This window comes from Apostichopus japonicus, chromosome 3 (assembly GCF_037975245.1).
Source record: "Apostichopus japonicus isolate 1M-3 chromosome 3, ASM3797524v1, whole genome shotgun sequence".
NCBI lineage: Eukaryota > Metazoa > Echinodermata > Holothuroidea > Aspidochirotida > Stichopodidae > Apostichopus > Apostichopus japonicus.
This window is the reverse complement of record NC_092563.1, coordinates 7,232,533-7,251,224: the sequence shown is the minus strand read 5'-3', so window position 1 is coordinate 7,251,224 and position 18,692 is coordinate 7,232,533. Positions and strand designations below refer to the sequence as shown.

General features: G+C 36.3%; 2 protein-coding genes across 13 annotated transcripts in view; both read right to left on the bottom strand.

The window, feature by feature from the left end:
* LOC139961728 (protein CBFA2T1-like) overlaps positions 1 to 2,124 on the bottom strand; it is a 157,862-nt gene extending 155,738 nt beyond the window's left edge. For 9 of the 12 annotated variants that reach the window (XM_071961166.1, XM_071961234.1, XM_071961250.1 and 6 more), the window contains exon 1: positions 1,779 to 2,124. The gene's annotated coding sequence lies outside the window, so the exon portion shown is untranslated. Of the gene's footprint in view, positions 1 to 1,677; positions 1,747 to 1,778 lie in introns of those variants that run through there. The other 3 variants (XM_071961242.1, XM_071961241.1, XM_071961175.1) reach the window with 3 other exon arrangements.
* Positions 2,125 to 4,152: 2,028 nt separating this feature from the next.
* Positions 4,153 to 18,692, bottom strand: part of LOC139961716 (plasmolipin-like) — a 45,250-nt gene continuing 30,710 nt past the window's right edge. The window contains exons 3-5 of the mRNA XM_071961147.1: positions 18,418 to 18,585; positions 16,479 to 16,592; positions 4,153 to 11,048 (exon numbers count right to left, since the gene is read on the bottom strand). Of these exons, the coding sequence (XP_071817248.1) occupies positions 10,938 to 11,048; positions 16,479 to 16,592; positions 18,418 to 18,585 (393 nt within the window). The 3' untranslated portion in view covers positions 4,153 to 10,937. The remainder of the gene's footprint in view (positions 11,049 to 16,478; positions 16,593 to 18,417; positions 18,586 to 18,692) is intronic.

Here is an 18,692-nt window from a genome sequence, read left to right as displayed (position 1 = left end):
TTTTCAAAGTTAAGCAGGGAGTGCACTACTCGTTAAGCCATAAAGGTTTTTTTTAGAACACTTCCTTTCACAACTCTTTGTATTTGTTTTTATTATTATCATTACCTGAATTTTGTGATAAAACAAATAAATACATTAGCAGGTTAAAATTGGCGCCAATGCGATCACATGACTAGAAATACACTGAGATCAGTTCCTAAGTCTCGTCCATACGAGACGTAGACTAAGTCCCGTTATGCTACTTAGTGAAGAGTGGACTAAGTCTTGTACGCGACTTAGTGATCTTTGTGAAACCGGCACTAAGTCCTATTCACTAAGATGCGTCTTAAGACCACTAAGACGCGACTTAGTGCTTTGTGAAACAGGCCCCTGGTAACACCATCAACAACAAAAGAACCACAGGTAAGCACCAAGCCTAACATTACATTACACTTCCACTTAGCCCCAGTAAGGTAGCCTAAGTTAGGCCTTACTCCCTTATTATGGTGGTGAATGGCAACTTTGTGTGTCCCATAGATTTTTGTCCTATATATATGCATATATATGTAGCTGCATTGATAGACATTGCAGTTAAATTGTATCCATTGTTTTATTCGCAACTTTAATTAACAAAGCCACAAAGGAAATGGCCAGAGTACTTTTTAAGAAAAGTCACCAAGGAAAGAACCTGGGCACAAAAACCAAACTACCGAACGACTGATCCGCTCTCAACCCCAGTCCCCTTGCATCAGGACTGTGACTGTGTGATCATCGTCGGGTGTGTATCACCATTCCCTTCGAAAGGGAACAGATACTACACATGATCTTAGCCACAAGGCTGAGAAGGGAATTTAGACTACATAAGCCAGTTCTTGTAAAGAACAATTCGTAGGAAATGGCCAGAGTTGACACAGTGAAACAAGGAAATATCAGTTTTGTATTCTGAGAAACTTTTGTAAATTATTTCACTCATTTAGCAGAATTATACAGTAGCCTAAACCTCCATGCACAAGCGACTACGGGAAAATTTTCCTTGCTTCAAGCTGCTTAACTTCCGACCGTTACCAAGTAAAATTCTCTCCATTCCTTGTGGAATCTGTTCAAACCATCGACGAAATCCAATTGCTGAAGGATGGAAATATACAGCTGAGCAAACACATCACTACTACTATCCTTTTACTGTTTAGATGAACATGGGTGGTGCCCTTAGGCCTTATTATCGCGAATTGACAAATCACAGTAGCTAGGCCCATGCAGTTACGTATACCATCATATTATGATTTACAACCTAGTTTTGATAAAAATCTCATGAATTTTACAACTATCAACAATTTTCGTTTTCTTACAATGATAATGAATATTTCTTGAAGACTCACTGAGATACTGAGATCGAAATTCTGCAAAACTACAACTTGGTGGAACGGATCCATACCTGCTACGCTACTGTACACATAGGTTAGGCCTAGGCTGCACTAGAACTATAGAAGCCTAGCCTAACTAAGGTTACTGCATATAGTACTTTAAGTTAACTTAGGCTAGATAACGACAAATGTTAGGCATCATGTGTTATTATTACACATGAGTGCCATAGAAAGCACCAGTTAGCCCTGTAGACAACACATCAAAACCCTTTTGGTGGACCGGCATATCCATCGATACAGGTAACATGGATACAATTCAGTTCTTATTTTGATTCACCTTATTCGCTCAGCTCATTTGCCGTCCGACTCACGTCAGGCCTAGCCCCTGTATTAACAATGCGCCTGAAAATTACAATATTTCAGTCACATAAATGTTACCTGTTGCAGTCACCAGGCCACATTTCTCAATAGCAAGGATCCAATATACGATTACATCCCCAATGGCACATGCAGGCAAAGAAAAATGTAAGTAAAAACAAGCATCCTACTCCCATATAGCCTTTTTGCTTTAGTAGAAAGATCATGTCACACTTGAATTGCTATTTGAAACATGTAAATATTATGCCTATACTTTTAGACATGTGATGTTCGAATTGTTTGTAACATGAAACACATCAGGGAGTTCCCTGAACACATCATGTTTCGCTGCTTATCGAGCTGTAACCGGGGTCCCTGGGCTGATGATGTTTCTTTTAATGAGAATCACAAGACTAGGAAGATTTGAAGTTTACTGTGGTACACGTACATTAATACATACCACATCACAATGTGTACTTGCCTGCCATGTATACACTAATTCTACATACGTCACACTAAAACATAGCAGACGACAATTTTTGTTTACAACAATACTTACCCTTTCTGATTGGTGGGAAGTGTTGTCACGAAAGGTGCACTCATGAATGCAAACGTGTTTAGTAGTACAAATTACATTGTTTACCAACTTTTTCATTATGTAATGTCAATACGCATCATAATTGCCATACGGAAATAACCAAACACTTCCAACTGCCACCATTTTGTCATCAAATTGTTGATTGTGTGTGATTTGTTAATGTCCTCCGCATTATCTTGGAATATTTAGCTTTGAAAATAGTTGGTCTCGAGGTTCAATAAACATGGGATGCAGACAGCTTAAAGGGTGTGAAGACTCGCGCAAAAAGAAACGTCTAATGCCGGTAATCCAGGCGCGCAGCCAAGGGGGAGGGGCGAAGGGGGCCACCGCCCCCCCCCCTTGAGCATATATATTTTTTTTTGGTATGTTTTTATGATATCACTAGTAATTTCAAGCTTAGATGCAACTTTAATACAAGGCCTGGGAAGTGCCATTTCCAGCGATCTGGGAGGCATTTTCAGACAAAATTTTCTTGTACGCGTAGCGCCAACTTATGGTGGCGCTATGCTTAGAGTGTTTTCAATGCAGAATCTACGGCTCTGATAGTTTTGCCTACAGGTTCGCCCCTCCCTTGGCAAATTCCTGGCTACGCGCCTGCGGTAATCTGACCTAGTTTAGAATGAGGTGTAACAGAAGTGTTAGACACCACCATCGATCCCAGAAAATACACACACAGCTTGCTACCATCGGTAGTTAGACACTATAGTGTACAATCAGTACATACAGCTGTGGTCAATACCCACAGCACAGTGTACAAACAATACACCGATGAACATGTCAGGTCCAGCTAAAGATAACAAGGTATCACGTTTCATTACTGTCTGCATTTTGTAACGACAAGAGAAAAACTTCACTCGCAAGCAACGTTGCGGCATGCTGTTTGGGGCGAGTCGTCAATGCCTTTAAGGAGGTGGGGTGCATTGGAGAGGATGGAATGGAGAGATGCTGTGCAAAGTTTTCAATTACTACTGATGATTTGCCAGCTTCCAGAGCTATTGTGGAAATTAAAATACCATTCTAACATAACCACCAAAACTTACGACAAAAAAATACAGAAGCTTTTGGCACTTGATCTTATAATTTTGGACAAGTACAACAAAATCTATCAAATACATCTCAAGTTACAATTACAAAGGATAAAGCTAATACACTAGTAACAGCGACATAGCCAGGGTACGGGAGGCCACAAAATATGTCTGCCCCCCCAAAAAAAAATTGTCAGAAAATTGGTCATGCCTACCCACCTAGAAAAGCATTGGGTCCACATACAAACAATAGTCAAGCTTTGCCCCTGATTCAAATGGAAATATATTCTTTTATTGCTTTTTCATATAGATATTAAAATCACACTGAAAGAGAAACTAAGATAATTTCAAAATTGATAGCTGTTGCCTTCTCATTTGAAATACAATCACATTAAATGGTACTGGTATTTTTTCTGGGATTAAAGGAGCAACACTGTCCCAAAAAGCTTGATAAAAACTTGATGCACAAAAGTTCAATAGCAGAGAAACAGAGGGAATTGTTAACATCTTTGCTGTACGTCAGGATCATTGACATTTTGCAAGGATTATAAAGTGCAGATTATAAAGAGCAGATGTGCCCCTAGGGTTGTTGATGTCGACTTCCATGTGGGGGGGGGAGTGGGGGAGCAGAGGTCCTCCCCAGAATAAAGATACATTGCATTCTGAAGCATAGCTAGGCTATTAATGAGGTCTACAAGCAAGATAGTCCTAATAAATATTTTTAATTTCTTTATGAGCGGTTGAAAAAGGAGGTGTGCATCCAACCCCACCCCCCCCCCTCCATACATAATGCCAATCACATAGAAGAATAATCAAAAACAAAACAGCTGAATTTATTTCATTTACAGCCGATGATTCTTTATTATTTTTCACTACACAAAGTACAAAATGACTACCGATGCCCTTCATTATCTTTACAAAAGATATTGACGAACATTTTATTCTGTGATAACTGTTATTTTCGTTTATTTATAGCTCAAGATATAATAAGCCCATGACAAAACACTCATAATACAGCAAGAATTCCCAAAATTGTATATATGCAACCAAACGAGTATGCTAGGAAAACTTTTCAATGAAAAAACAAGAAGAAGATGAAGAAGAAGGCATTTAAGTGAAATGCAAACTACTAATTAAGTTGCGAAATAAAAAACCTCTTTTAATTTGATTATATTTTACAAAACTCAAGTCGTCGCATTAAAACATTTAAGTGAAAGATCAGGAAATTGTACAACACTGCATATCACTATACTTACTACCATTCAAATATCTTACTTCAAGAAAAGCATCTTAACGTCGCTTGGGTTCATGGTCGATGACATTAAGTAGTTAACCAAGTATGCGCAGTTTAGTTCGATAGAGAAAGAAAAAGAATATGCCAAGGTTTCTCGTAAACATATTTAAATGTGAAGCAATCAAGTGATAACATGTTCCCATTTTATCAAGGAAAGCAAGAACGATACCATCAAGAAAAGTTGGGTAACATCAAAATATTTCATGTTATTAAAGATTTTCTCCTTCAAAATTTATTAGTTGCACCGGTTGGCAAATTAAATAGTTGATTATTTAGTTTGAAAATCTCAAGTCACCAACGGAAGGTGGGTTAGTTTTGTAAGAAAAACAGTATATCAAAGAGTTATTCATACGTTTGTGTGAAATCAAGACCATGAATTCAGGGGTATTAATGGGTTGCTACTCTTGGTGGGTTCCAAATTGTACAGAAATGTATCAGAAGACTACTTTTTGTGTGACATTCTTACAAAATTATATCCAGTTTTCCACAAATAAAAAAAAAATTTAATCTGAAGAAGGGTTTGTGCAAAATGTGACAAGGAAGAATATTGAAATTAATCTTACTGGAAGTTTGAAGTTTCCTATATTTTTTTAATAGAAAATTATTAAATAAAAATCTCTGAAAGGAATAGTCCAGTAACCCGCAGCCTGGCTAAAGAAGTAATACAAATAATTTAAGCTATTTGAAGACCAAAAATAAAAATGCCAAAAAAAGGAATCAAATAATATGTATGAAAAATATGCACTACTTGTTGTCATTAAGTATTTAACATAACTTATGTTAAAAATGAAAATCACTGTAGGGCCAGTGTAAAGTATATTTTATTCTATTAAACAAAGATGAATTACTATATTAAAAATAGTGAGAACTACACAAACAGAGAAAAGACATGCAGGGATATGCATCATCCAATTATGAGAACAAAACACAATATTATAACAGATGGATAATCAATCAATCATGATGAAGAGGAAATTGTGTTCACTGAGCCAATGAAGAGCTTTGTTTGCTTAAAGACCTCAAAATACAATCTTGATGTCAGCTGCAGTACTATACGTACATGCATATTAATTTGCTACAGATAATTGTTACAATTCCAACAAAAAATCACTAAGTTTAGAACATCATGATGGCAATTGTTTTGTGACAACCAATGCTTAATCAATCCATTTCAATTACTACTTCGAGATTATGTCAAATGAAATGGGGGTGAGGGGGTGAGGGTGAGTTAAATGTCCTGTGCTACATTTCACTATAGACTATCGCAAAACAAGATTTGGTAGCAGAGACAACCAATTGATACCCTGAAGCAATGCATCACTTTAGTTGCCTTGGTAATGGCAAGTTTTGTAATCACCCCAAAAATTACAAATGACACTTTTCTGCATAAAAGTTCATAGTTCTGCAAAAGACGATATACAATGCAACTCCAAGAAAGGTGCAAACGATCTGGCTTTTGATGGGTTAAACATTTTCAGAATTCTGGTAAAAATGGTAAGGGGTCTTTCTGTGCATATTTAAGCTTATTGAAGAGAAAAAGAATACCTTGGATCTACAAATGGTTAGTTTTACATTACAAGTTTAAACCTTGTTAACCCTCTAGCCAAAGTTCAATTATGGGAAACTGCTTAATGTATGTACAACAGTCTGCAGAACTGAAGTGGACAAAAACAAAAAATTAATGTTAACAATAATGATTTTCCTCCACATGCAACTGTATATATGGATTTAAATGCTTTTGTACGTTTCACATAATACTTGATAAGTATACATTATGAAAGTTGGACAATTCTCATGTGTAAAAAATTACACATATACTTGATATCCACTTGATAGATATGTAGTTTTCACAACTGTCGTGAAAACCACTTGATAGACATTTCTTGTTTACTTTATCCCATAGTTACACATATACCTGATACACGTACTTGATACACATACTTGATACATGTTTTATATTTTGAAAAGCACACAAAGAGCAAATCCTACAAGAAACTTCACAGATGTTTGGCACCTGAAATTTTCTTGCGAGATGTCAGCATAACACAAGTTGGTGGCTATAAAGATTCAGTATTAAAAGTAAAGTTTAATGTGAGTTTACGAAGACTGCCGGCGATCGTGTGGTCGACCTCAGACACTATTTAGATACCCTGGTAATAAGCCTCACTCTCTTCAATATGTAGAAAAAATTAAGAAGCATCTCGCATTTTTCAAACATTCCAGTTGAAGTCCTCCCCCTTCCCCTTTAATCAGCAAGGTGAAGAAATGTGAACGATGCATCCAAAAAAATTTGCTTTAGGTTCCTGTGAAAGCCTCTATAACCAGGAAATTACATATATGAAGGATTTTTTTTCTAAAAATAGAACATGGAAATAATATACCAAATAATATACCAAAGTACCAGTATGTATTTTGACAGAGAAAAACTTGATACAACCTAACTATAAGCAAAGAACATCTGATTAAAAAAAAAAGGAAAAAGAGGGAAAAAATATTGTTAAGTTTCGGTATTAACAAATGACATGTGCAACCATGGATTAGATTACAAGAGCATCATTCAAAACTGAGTCCTTCACAAATTCCAGATGACATAGAAATCACTTCCTAATTTCATTCAAGGTGATTGTTTTACACTAACCATTAAGAAAAGACATTTAGTGGGTCGTATATGGGTAGGGAACAGTGGGAAATTGACAATTTACTTCCTTCACCCCTCTCCTAATTCCTATGTTCCACCCACCCACACCCCTGTTCCCTCCCAACTGGAAGTTTGTGACATTTGGTTTACTCTTTAAGAGCAAACTTTGTAACAAGTAAAATGAATCAACTTAACATCAACATAAAGTCATTTAAGTCGCTAAATTCTCCAGAAATATGAAAAGTATAGCCTCATTGACATTAGGCAGTCTCAGAAATAATCACTGTTTGAAGTAAACACACACAAAAACAAAAACATTAGTAACTCTTAAATTAATTTTACAGCAAGCAAATTTTTTGTCAAATATCAGTCTCCAATAGCAAATAAAATGGCAATAGCTAGATAGCAAGGTTCAAACTTAAGTACTTTCTCAATTTTTTATTTGTTATTATTTTTTTCCATTTTAAGGAAACTTATTGATTAATGGGTCAAGATATTTCAAAACTATCATATCCATAAAATCCTAGCAGTATTTTTTGAAGTAATTTAGGTCCCTGTAATGAAGTAGTTTTAACCCCCAAAAAAAACAAAGGCAGTGTCTCATGGAAGTGTTCTGACATCATTAGTACACTCTAGTTGGTAACAACTTTGTGTTTTTCTCTTTTTTCTTCTTTGTTATAGCATTTTTAACAAAAAGTGAAGATTTTACACAATACTATAAAATGTTTTCATGACACTTTTTTGCATGCTACACGGGGAAGCAAAGCGTTTAGCATTAGTTCCACAAATGGTGCTAAATTTTCACAAAAAATGTATGAAGATGATCAACGCTAATTAACAGTAAGTTCTTTGTTTTACTGCCCACTTGTGAGATTTCTTGAAGTCGAAAATTAAAACCAACTTGAGAGCGTGTGCCTATAAAATAATGATCTTCTAAAATTATCAGTTTATAATACTAATGTTGTCAGTGTTATACATTTGAACGACCATAAACAACAGAACAAATAACGATCATACAGCGACCAATGTTAAAAACTGGTACGTTTTGAAGGAAGGTAAAGTATAAATGCTTGGTAGTATTCCAATAAAGATATTAAATCTACTATTAAAGTATCATAAAAAAAAAATTCTCCAAATAAAGAAAGTCATCCTGATATAGTGGTTTAAGGCACAGAAGAGAAAGACAAATTTATAATGTTGTCTATGTTGTCTAGCAGCTTGAAAAAGAAATAAACAAACAAACAACAACAACAAAAAAACAAAAGAAATTAGTTGTTCTATACTGTTATCTGACTTAAGAGATAAATGACAACATAACTAACGGCGTATTTTTGACCGACGTCTGGACAACTCCCAGCCTTGTCATCTAGTAAAAACCTCAAGACCTGTTTCCTGCTCTGTTACATTCAGTTTTGCTGAATGTTGTCCTGTTAATGTTTGGCACATATGTTGGCTAATGGATAAATAAGATGTGTAAGTAATTGAGTATAGATAATATTAAACAAACATTACATTTGCAGAGTAATGATCCAAAAGCTGTTAAATCCGGAGCTAAACTCACGTCAAATAAAAAAAAGCGGGAATGAAATTTCACAAGGAGAGAACCTGATCACTTGTCACCATAGAAACCAATGCATGAACCATAAACTGGTATTTATTAATATATCTACATGCAAACCAAGGCTGAAACTGTTCTTGATCAGCGGAAGCAATTTGAATCCAAATTCTACAAAAACAGTTTGTACCCTTTTAGGTCTTACCCCTCAATTATCATATCCAAAGTTCTCAAGACTTCCATGTAACGGATACAAGTACTGTTTTACTATGTACAGCGAGAAACCTACACACTGTGAAGTTTGCAATGGTAAATGAAAAATTTCTGGAAATCACTTGAAGTACACCCAATTCTCAAACCCATCTGTTACATATATATCAACTTCAGCCTACAGCAGGGTTAATAGCACTAATGTTTGAAACATCCTTGACAACCAACGAAGAGGAAACATGCTCTATTATGCATATTCATAATTTTTATAAGAAGATAATGAAGTACAGTAGTAGGACAGCAAACACCACCACCATACATATATGATACATACGTACATACACGCATACAAACAAACGTACATACATACTATATCATATTAGCAGCTGAGAATGGCTCTTTGGCAACCAAAAAATTGAATATAAATCAAGATAGTAAATTGGGTTGCTTAATTTAGCTGTCTGCATTTCTTAACCATTTTCCACTTACTTCAAGTTATCAATAAACAGATCTTCCGAAATTTTACAGTGCTCATCTTGTCCATGAAGGGAAGTTGAGCAGCCATGGCTAAAAGCATCATCAACATAAGCTTGACCTGCCAAGGAGGTTTTGCACATAACAGGTTAACAAGTAGATACTGGTCATTAAAATTGAGAAAATTTGTTGACTAACAAACAATATTGATGTGTGTAACCACCTATGTGATGATACAACCATTGTACTCCTATTTTAAGCAGCTGCTCTCACCCTAATCCTTAAATAACAGGTTAAGGCTTCGATTCCCAAAACACATTTACTGCTGATCTGTTTGATACTTCATTTTAGATATCATGCTGCATCAATGTTAATATGTATATGTAAAACTCAGAATGAACATGAATATTCAAGAGCCTCACATGTAACTGCTAATCATACAATGTCATAACTCATCTATGTTAATATGTACATGTAAAATGCAGAATGAACATGATTATTCAAGAGCCTCACATGTAACTGCTAATCATACAATGTCATGACTCATCTATGTTAATATGTAAAACTAAGAATGAACATGATTATTCAAGAGCCTCACATGTAACTGTTAATCATACAATGTCATAACTCATCTATGTTAATATGTACATGTAAAATGCAGAATGAACATGATTATTCAAGAGCCTCACATGTAACTGCTAATCATACAATGTCATAAATCATCTATGTTAATATGTACATGTAAAATGCAGAATGAACATTATTCAAGAGCCTCACATGTAACTGCTAATCATGCAATGTCATAACTCATCTATGTTAATATGTACATGTAAAACTAAGAATGAACATGAACAGTCCAGAGCCTCACGTACAACTGTTAATCTTGCAACATCGTAAGTCCTAAAAGTTATGTAAATGTAACAGTCGGAATCCAGTGAACCACTTTCCTCATATCACATGCAGGGGACATATGGAAAACCCCTAAAACATAAATTTACAAAAAGTTAAATATTAGACAGCTGATCATGGAATACAAAACATGTTAACATTGATATGTAAATCCTCTCACACTGACCAGCTTACTGTAGCTAATATACAACAAATTAAATCATGATGCAAAGTACAAGCAAAATTAAGAGAAATTTCATATTTTCTTATATTGTAATACTTCCCAAAGATGTGTTACAATACAAGCAGCGGTAGCTATCCAATCCCGTAACTAAGGTAAAGTGTTACCCTTCCGCAACAAAGCTCTATGGTTCAGAAGGGCCAACTACTGATATTACATGTACTTTACTGTTACTTATTGAAATGAAAGATACACTAATAATTGAGGAAATCAAAATGTAAATATCTAATACTATATATATCAAACCAAAAATAAAGAAAAATTAACACCGACATCAATACCACATCAAAGCTTGTATCTGTCGTGATCTTGACAAACTATGTTTGTACGGTAGCTCCAGAAGTCTCGCTGCGGAAGGAGACAACGCCTCTCTTAAAGCCCAAGAAGGCATGGAACGCGTAGAGGAAAGTGATCCCAAAGGAGCATATCTGTAGTAAGGACAAGTAAGTAAGTAAGTTTAACTTTATTATATCCCAGAGGGAAATTGCATACTCGCATAATAGTACATACTTAAAAGAGTAAGAATACAACATGTAATTAAGGATAAATTTACAATCTAGAAATATAAAAGAAAGTTCAGAAAAAAAAGTTAACAAGTAAGATAGTTCAAATTGTCAAACATGAAAATGCACAGTCCCAAGTCAAAACAGATATATACAAGAATAGAAAGAGCCTAACGAATGACAAGGTTGTTATAAAGTGTAATGCACTGTGGAATAAAAGATGACTTGTGTCTGTTAGTGGCAGCATACGGGAGTCTCATCCGCCCACTACAAGGAATTTACTACCCCGGCAAGATCTGCATATAGTGGTTGGTATTGTCGGCAAGTACTGCATTTAACTTTAACTTGAAGAAGACTTTGGTAGGATGAGTCAACCGTTGGCTGATTTTCTCCTAAAGTACGACTAGCTTGTTAAATAATTGTGTCGATACGTTTTTAATCTTCGCAGCCCATGTTCCCACCCCAGCAAAGAATACAATGTAACCACACACTGCTAATGACAGAATTATAAAACATAGTAAGGATGCGACAGTCAATATTAAACTTATTAAGTTTGCGAAAAAGAAAAATACATTCTCGGATTGATCTTTAAAACCAAGTATAAAATGTGATCATGCCAGGCTAGTTTATCATCCACAACAATACCCAAATATTTGTAAGTTGATACACGTTCAACGACACAGTCTTTGATAATTACCTCATTCGGCCTCAGATTACATTTCCTGAAATCAATTATCGTCTCTTTTGTTTTGTTCATGTCGAGTTCTAGAAAAATTATCTTCGCAATACTGTACAAAACGATTTATTTGGTTTAAGTAAATATCCTTGTTTTCCTTTGTTTATCAGACCGATCAAGGCAGTGTCATCTGCAAACTTAATTAAAAGGCACCTAGGACAATAGGATTGATTAGTATTGTGTTTATACGGGATACTCAAACCTTTTTGAGGTGTTTAGCAGAATGCAATATTTACAAGAAGACACTAACCAATACTTACAGTAATTGGCATTTCTGGTGACAAACAATATTAAAGTTCTAATTTCAAACAAAAAAGTTTTCTACAATGTTAGTTGAAAACTCCTCGAAATCTTGCTCCAATTATGGCTGATTAAAATGTTACCTATTTTGGCTGGCTAAAACTTGATCCAGGAAGTTGGATCACAGTAGGGGGTCTGTGATGTTGTCTAGGCTCTTCAAAAGCTTTACTTTAGGCTATGATGATCTTCTTGTTGATTTTATTTATTGAAACCTGATACCACGGCTTGACATAACCGGCACCAACGACAAAAATCTGTCGTATCGTTGTTGTTTTCCAAGGTGCCCCTGAAAAATACACCCAGCCGACGTCAACAGCTGCTGTCGTGCCCTTCATGTTTTGCCTTTGGATAACCCGGCCACCTCTCGTTGCCCCGGCCCCATTTCGGTGCCCCAGCCACCTCTTGATGCCCAAGCCACCTCTCGATGCCACAGCCATCTTTCGATGCCCCAGCCAACTTTCGATGCCCCAGCCACCTATCGGTGCTGTATATTCTGATTAGTACACTAAGTTACACTAAGTAACCCAACAAACTTGGAGAGATTTTGTTTGGCTTGTCCTTCGCAAGAACCTTGCTCTCCGACGATCTTTTTTGCTCTTTTAAGTCAATGGGAGTCCTCCATTGAGTTGACTGTATGCGAGGGAAATCGCACGGTAATATACCATTGACTTTGTACAGAGGTCGTTCACGAACTTCACAATGCATTCCCTCCATTTGTAAATTTACAGTAGAGTGAAGACATCGTTTAAAATCTCACATTGCCATATACATAGGGGAATGGGTACAGCTTATGCAATACGTCATGTGTTTTAAAAGCATAAACATGTTGTGTTAAATAACTTTCATTTCTAAACCAATTAAAAGTTTGTTGAACATCGATATCATGATGGCTTGGATGCCCAGGCAACTCCTAAGCGGTCGAATATAGTGCTAGCTGCCCAAGGAGACTACTAGGCAGTTCTATAAACATGTGGAAATCCACATCTGAACTTCAAATATAAGAGCCCTAAATTACTACAATGTTCAAAACTTTTTAACAAGTTGTAACCAACCAAGATTGCACTATTAAAATCCACACGGTAATCACACAAGACCCTTTAAGAGCTTATATGCAGGAAATCAATTGTGCAATGTGCAATGCACTAACAATGATAGGATAGTACTAGGTTTGTTAACACAGAAACAAAAACGAGACAATATGACTAATTAATGTAGAGCAAGTGAGTTAAATTTGTCCAAGAATAAAGAGAAAACCAGAAAAGATTTGTAACTATATTCCTTGTGGGCATCAACCATGTCGTTCACTCATAAGGATTTTACAGTATAGAATTTTAAACCAAAATGTTTCAATATCCAGAAAGAACAGTTTTCCTATGTGTAACATAGATACATTTTACCATCTTTGAGCTAGCAAATCCCTTTAAATAATTGTTTAGAGTTACAAGACATGGTTTATACACTGCGCAAATATGTTTGAGAAAATGGCCAGTTCTACCACCGCTTGATATAACCTTTGAACCCTTGAGCCAGTTTGTGCCCATTTGTAACATGTTGACCCCTTGAAGCTCAGAGGGTGAAAACTGAGAGGCGATTTTAAGTGTACGTTTAAAGCAAGAGTATGCACTCTGAAGCAGATTTCATTTCCTTGATGCCAGGTAGGTTTCGTGGAAGACCTACAGAGCCCCTTTGCAGAACTAAACTGAACTGACCAAACTATGTTCACCATAAGAAAATCATAGCATTGGAGAATTAAAGCTTTAATTTCGGAGTTACTATGTTTAAAAGGTTTTCAGATTTTGACACCTGTTGACCTCAATTGCCCTTTGACCTCTACCAATTTCAATAGCATTCTTACACTCACCAAGAAGGATCTACATACTAAGTATGAAGTTCAAGAAAGAATGTACTTCTTATGTTATTGTGTTTACAAGATTTTCAGACTTTCACTTAAATGTTGACCGCAAATGACCTTTGACCTCCACCAATTTCAATAGGTTCTTGTACTTAACAAGCCGAACTTCCATACTATGCATGAAAGTCAACAAAGATGTACTTTTTGAGTTATCGTGTTCACAAATTTTTCAGACTTTGCCCTATTGTTGACCCCAAATGACCATTGAACTTCACAGAAAAGAAAAGGGTTCTTGTACTCAATATGACAGATCCACATACCAAGTATAAAGTTAACCCACCATGAAGTTGTTTAGTTCCCATGCTGAAAAGCAAGTGTCCCGTTTACTTGCACACATACACACACACGCCATCAATATCACCATCGCATTGATTCCTTTTGCCTCCCGCAGGGAATCAGAAAACTGCAGTAGCTGCAAAATCCTGTTCAGCTAGGATGAATCAATACTGCAAACAATAGGGATTATATCTGAACACCTGCAGTGTCTATATATGGCAAAACATGATAGTTTATGACCACACACGAAGCCTGGCTGCAGCCATGCTGTACTGTAGCCCCCTCAGTATGCTACTTTTGGACTTGGTGCCTTAGTCATCACTACTTTTTCAGTGGTGCATTTCAGAGGCCACAGTAGAGTCCGATGCATACCGTGTAAACTAGGGTTGGGCGATATTTGCTTTTTAATGTCACGATAAATAGTTCAAAAATTATCGCGATATTTCGATAATTACGATAATTTTTCCTTGTTGTTTTTAGTGTGTTCGCGAACACACTAAAAACAACTGCCGATTTCCCACAGGTGTTTTCGCGCAGCAAACACACCGAGCACAATGGTGTGGGGTTCAGGGCCCGCCTTAGAGCCCTGTTGGGGTCAAGGGGTGGAACCCCTTGTGGGGGTCCAGGGGCGAATGCCCCCGGAAAAGTTAAGTATTTTTTCGTGTCTGGCGATAAAAAAATCGCAATTGAGGATTCAAAATACTGACTAACTTTATGAATTTAAATTGTCACGAAACTGATGAAAGTTTTAAAATGACAAGTTAGAGTAGCTATATTATGTGATAAAATGAAAAGAGAATTAATCTCTCTTACAATCTTTATAAAGTTTAACTTACAAAACTGTCGATATTATGAAACAGACTACGTGCGGCAAAGCCCCGTTTCTAGACTGCCTAACAATCAGTTTACAACTGCAGTGTTTAACCGTACTTAAATATCACGGTAGGCTACAATGTGCTTCAAATTTTCTCAGGGTACCTTGCAAAACAACCCCTGTCTAACACCTGTTTGTTAACATTTTTGGCACGGTTCCAAAAAACTTTTCATGGAGTAAACTTTTTTGGCTCCACTCTAGAATTAATTAGGTCAGTCAGTAAAGGATCCGTAAAGTTATGCGAAATATTATCTTAGACGTTCAAGGAAAGTAGGTAAATATCCCCGTAACATTAAGGTAAGTAAAACACACCTCAAGCCAACCGACTCCTCCGCATGAACAAAACAATCTATTCCCCATGATACACGAGGCACAGTCTATACCATACAGACATACTGTAGCACGATATCAAGGCCCCAATAGCTACAGTATGGCCATCTTTATGAAAGTAAACCTTGTAATTCCATGTTTTATGCCACCAGGAGTGATTAACTTAATGCTAAATATTGTTTCCATGTCCTTGTAGAAATCGTCAACTTCGCAAAATACAATTAGTTGTGTTTTTGTTGTTACGTGAGATCCGTAACCGACGAAGTGGTTAGGCTATTTACTATACACTTAACTATGGTAGGATATTATTTTTTTTTTGGTGGAAATTCTAGAAAATACTTTCTTTCTCCCGCTTTACACCTGATGTGGTCTTCTGGTTTATTCATAAATGGGTGTACTAGAGCCTTGTTTACATGACACTTGTTGCATTTAGCACGATATGCCAGTTTCGCGTGAATTTTTCGAAAGTATTTTGCTCGATCTTTCGTAAAATTAGAAAGGTTTACCAACTTACTTTTCGTACACAATTGGTAATTTCTCTACTGATTTTCAGAGTTTTGTTCTCTATACAGTCAATGTTGTAAAGAACGGGTTTTTACGAAGTTCAAAAGTCAGTAAATGAAGTTGATACAATATTTCTTTTCAACTTTCTTAACCATGGAATGCTAGAATAACATTTACACATAAAACGGAGAATTTTTTTTTCTACATCTATTTCAAAATTCTTTCACAAGAAATTATCGTCATTTGTTCAATCCTCAAAAAATATCGTCTTGAAAAAAAATTATCGCGATAATAATAATTTTCGATATATCGCCCAACCCTAGTGTAAACCCATTTCCAAAATTGCAACAGTGGTCATTAGTTACAGCTTATGCGACATTTAAGGCCAGGGTGAATAATCAAACAATCTGCAAGAATACTTACGAATGACACCCAGAAACCAAATGGCAAATAACGAGCGTACTTAGTCACAGTGACCAGTAGTCTTATGATTCCAATGAAGTGACAGATCGCCCAGATGATGTTGCTGATAAATTCCTGAAAAAGATACAAAGGTTGTGAGTGAAGGTGTCATACTTTACACAGTGAGCAGTAGTATCTTGATACCATATAGGCCAACAGTGGTTTGTACGTACTGTTACGTTAGGTATCATATTTTGCACAGTAAGCAGTAGTACGTCAATACCATCTAGGCCAACTGGTTTGTACGTTATCAAAGGCATGATATTTTACACAGTAAGCAGTAGCTTGACATCACAGGCCACGAGGCACAGTCTATACCATACAGACATAGCACGATATCAAGGCCCCAATAGCTACAGTATGGCCATCTTTATGAAAGTAAACCTTGTAATCCCATGTTTTAGGCCACTTGGCATGATTAACTAAATGCTAAATATTGTTTCCATGTCCTTGTAGAAAACGTCAACTTCGCAAAATACAATTAGTTGTGTTTTTGTTGTTACGTGAGATCCGTAACCGACGAAGTGGTTAGGCTATTTACTATACACTTAACTATGGTAGGATATTAATTTTTCCTTTTTTTTTGGAACTTCTAGAAAATACTTTCTTTTCCCCCTGCTTAACACCAGATGTGGTCTTCTGGTTTATCCATAAATGGGTGTACTAGAGCCTTGTTTACATGACATTAGTTGCATTTAGCACGATATGCCAGTTTGGCGTTAATTTTTCGAAAGTATTTTGCTGGATCTTTCGTAAAATTTGAAAGGTGTACCAACTTACTTTTCCTACACAATTGGTAATTTCTCTACTGATTATCCGAGTTTTGTTCTCTATACAGTCAATGTTGTAAAGGATGGGTTTTTTACGAAGTTCAAAAGTCAGTAAATGAAGTTGATAAACTTTATTTCTTTTCAACTTTCTTAATCATGGAATGCTAGAATAACATTTACACATAAAACGGAGAAAGGATAATCGCCTTTTTTCCACATTTATTTAAAATTTCTTTCACAAGAAATTATCGTCATTTGTTTAATCCTCAAAAAATATCTTCTTGAAAAAAAATTATCGCGATAATAATAATTTTCGATATATCGCCCAACCCTAGTTTGTACGTACTGTTACGGTAGGTGTCATATTTTACACAGTACGCAGTAGTATGTCAACACCATAGGCCAACTGGTTTGTACGTTATCGAAGGCATGATATTTTGTAGCTTGACATCATCTAGGCCAACAGTGGTTTGTACGTACTGTTACGGTAGGTATCATATTTTACACAGTAGGCAGCTCAGTATGTCAATACCATAGGCCAACTGGTTTGTATGTTATCAAAGGCATGATATTTTACACAGTAAGCAGTAGCTTGACATCATAGGCCAACAGTGGTTTGTACATACTGTTGTCGAAGGTATCATATTTTACACAGTAAGCAGCAGTATCTCAATACTATTAGCCAACAGTCGTGGTACTCCCTCAATGGAATCTACAGTGCATACTAATTTAAGAATCCATGATCAGATCAGGTTAATTTTTCCTTCATAGGAGAAAAGACTGTCATCATACATCAGACTGCTGTCATTTCATCAGTTTTATTGCAAGTAGATTGATTTTCCAGTCTGACTGCAAAACTTGTCATGTAGAGCTTTTGTTAGAACTAAATTTGGTAAAATTCTCCAGACACTTCCCCATAGGACTACCATTTGACCCCTCCAGCTCTAAGGCGGCCCAGAGCCATGCCATAATGCTTGTACCCTAAATGTACACTATACATCCCAAACAATAGCACGGACATCACCAGAGCAAGAAAATATGTTTGCAGCAAATACAGGTTTACAAACCGAGGCCATCACACACACAAACAGACATACACACAAGCCTACTTGAAGGAACTCTGTACATACCGACAGTGGCCAATTGATTATGGTTATCCTCTCCACAATCATGAACAGATACAGGCAAAAGATGATGATGGTAAAGATCCATATTATAATAGTTGCAGACAGCACAAATCCTCCTCCAGGATACCAACCAGCAGCAGCAACGCAGATCCAATAGATCAGTCCTACAACCTATGGACAAACAGTATGATAAATAAAGAGTTACTGTAAAGCTGTAAAATCAACGATATTAGAAGTGATAGTGCCATGGCAACATTTGAAATAGTCAAAGCTGTAAA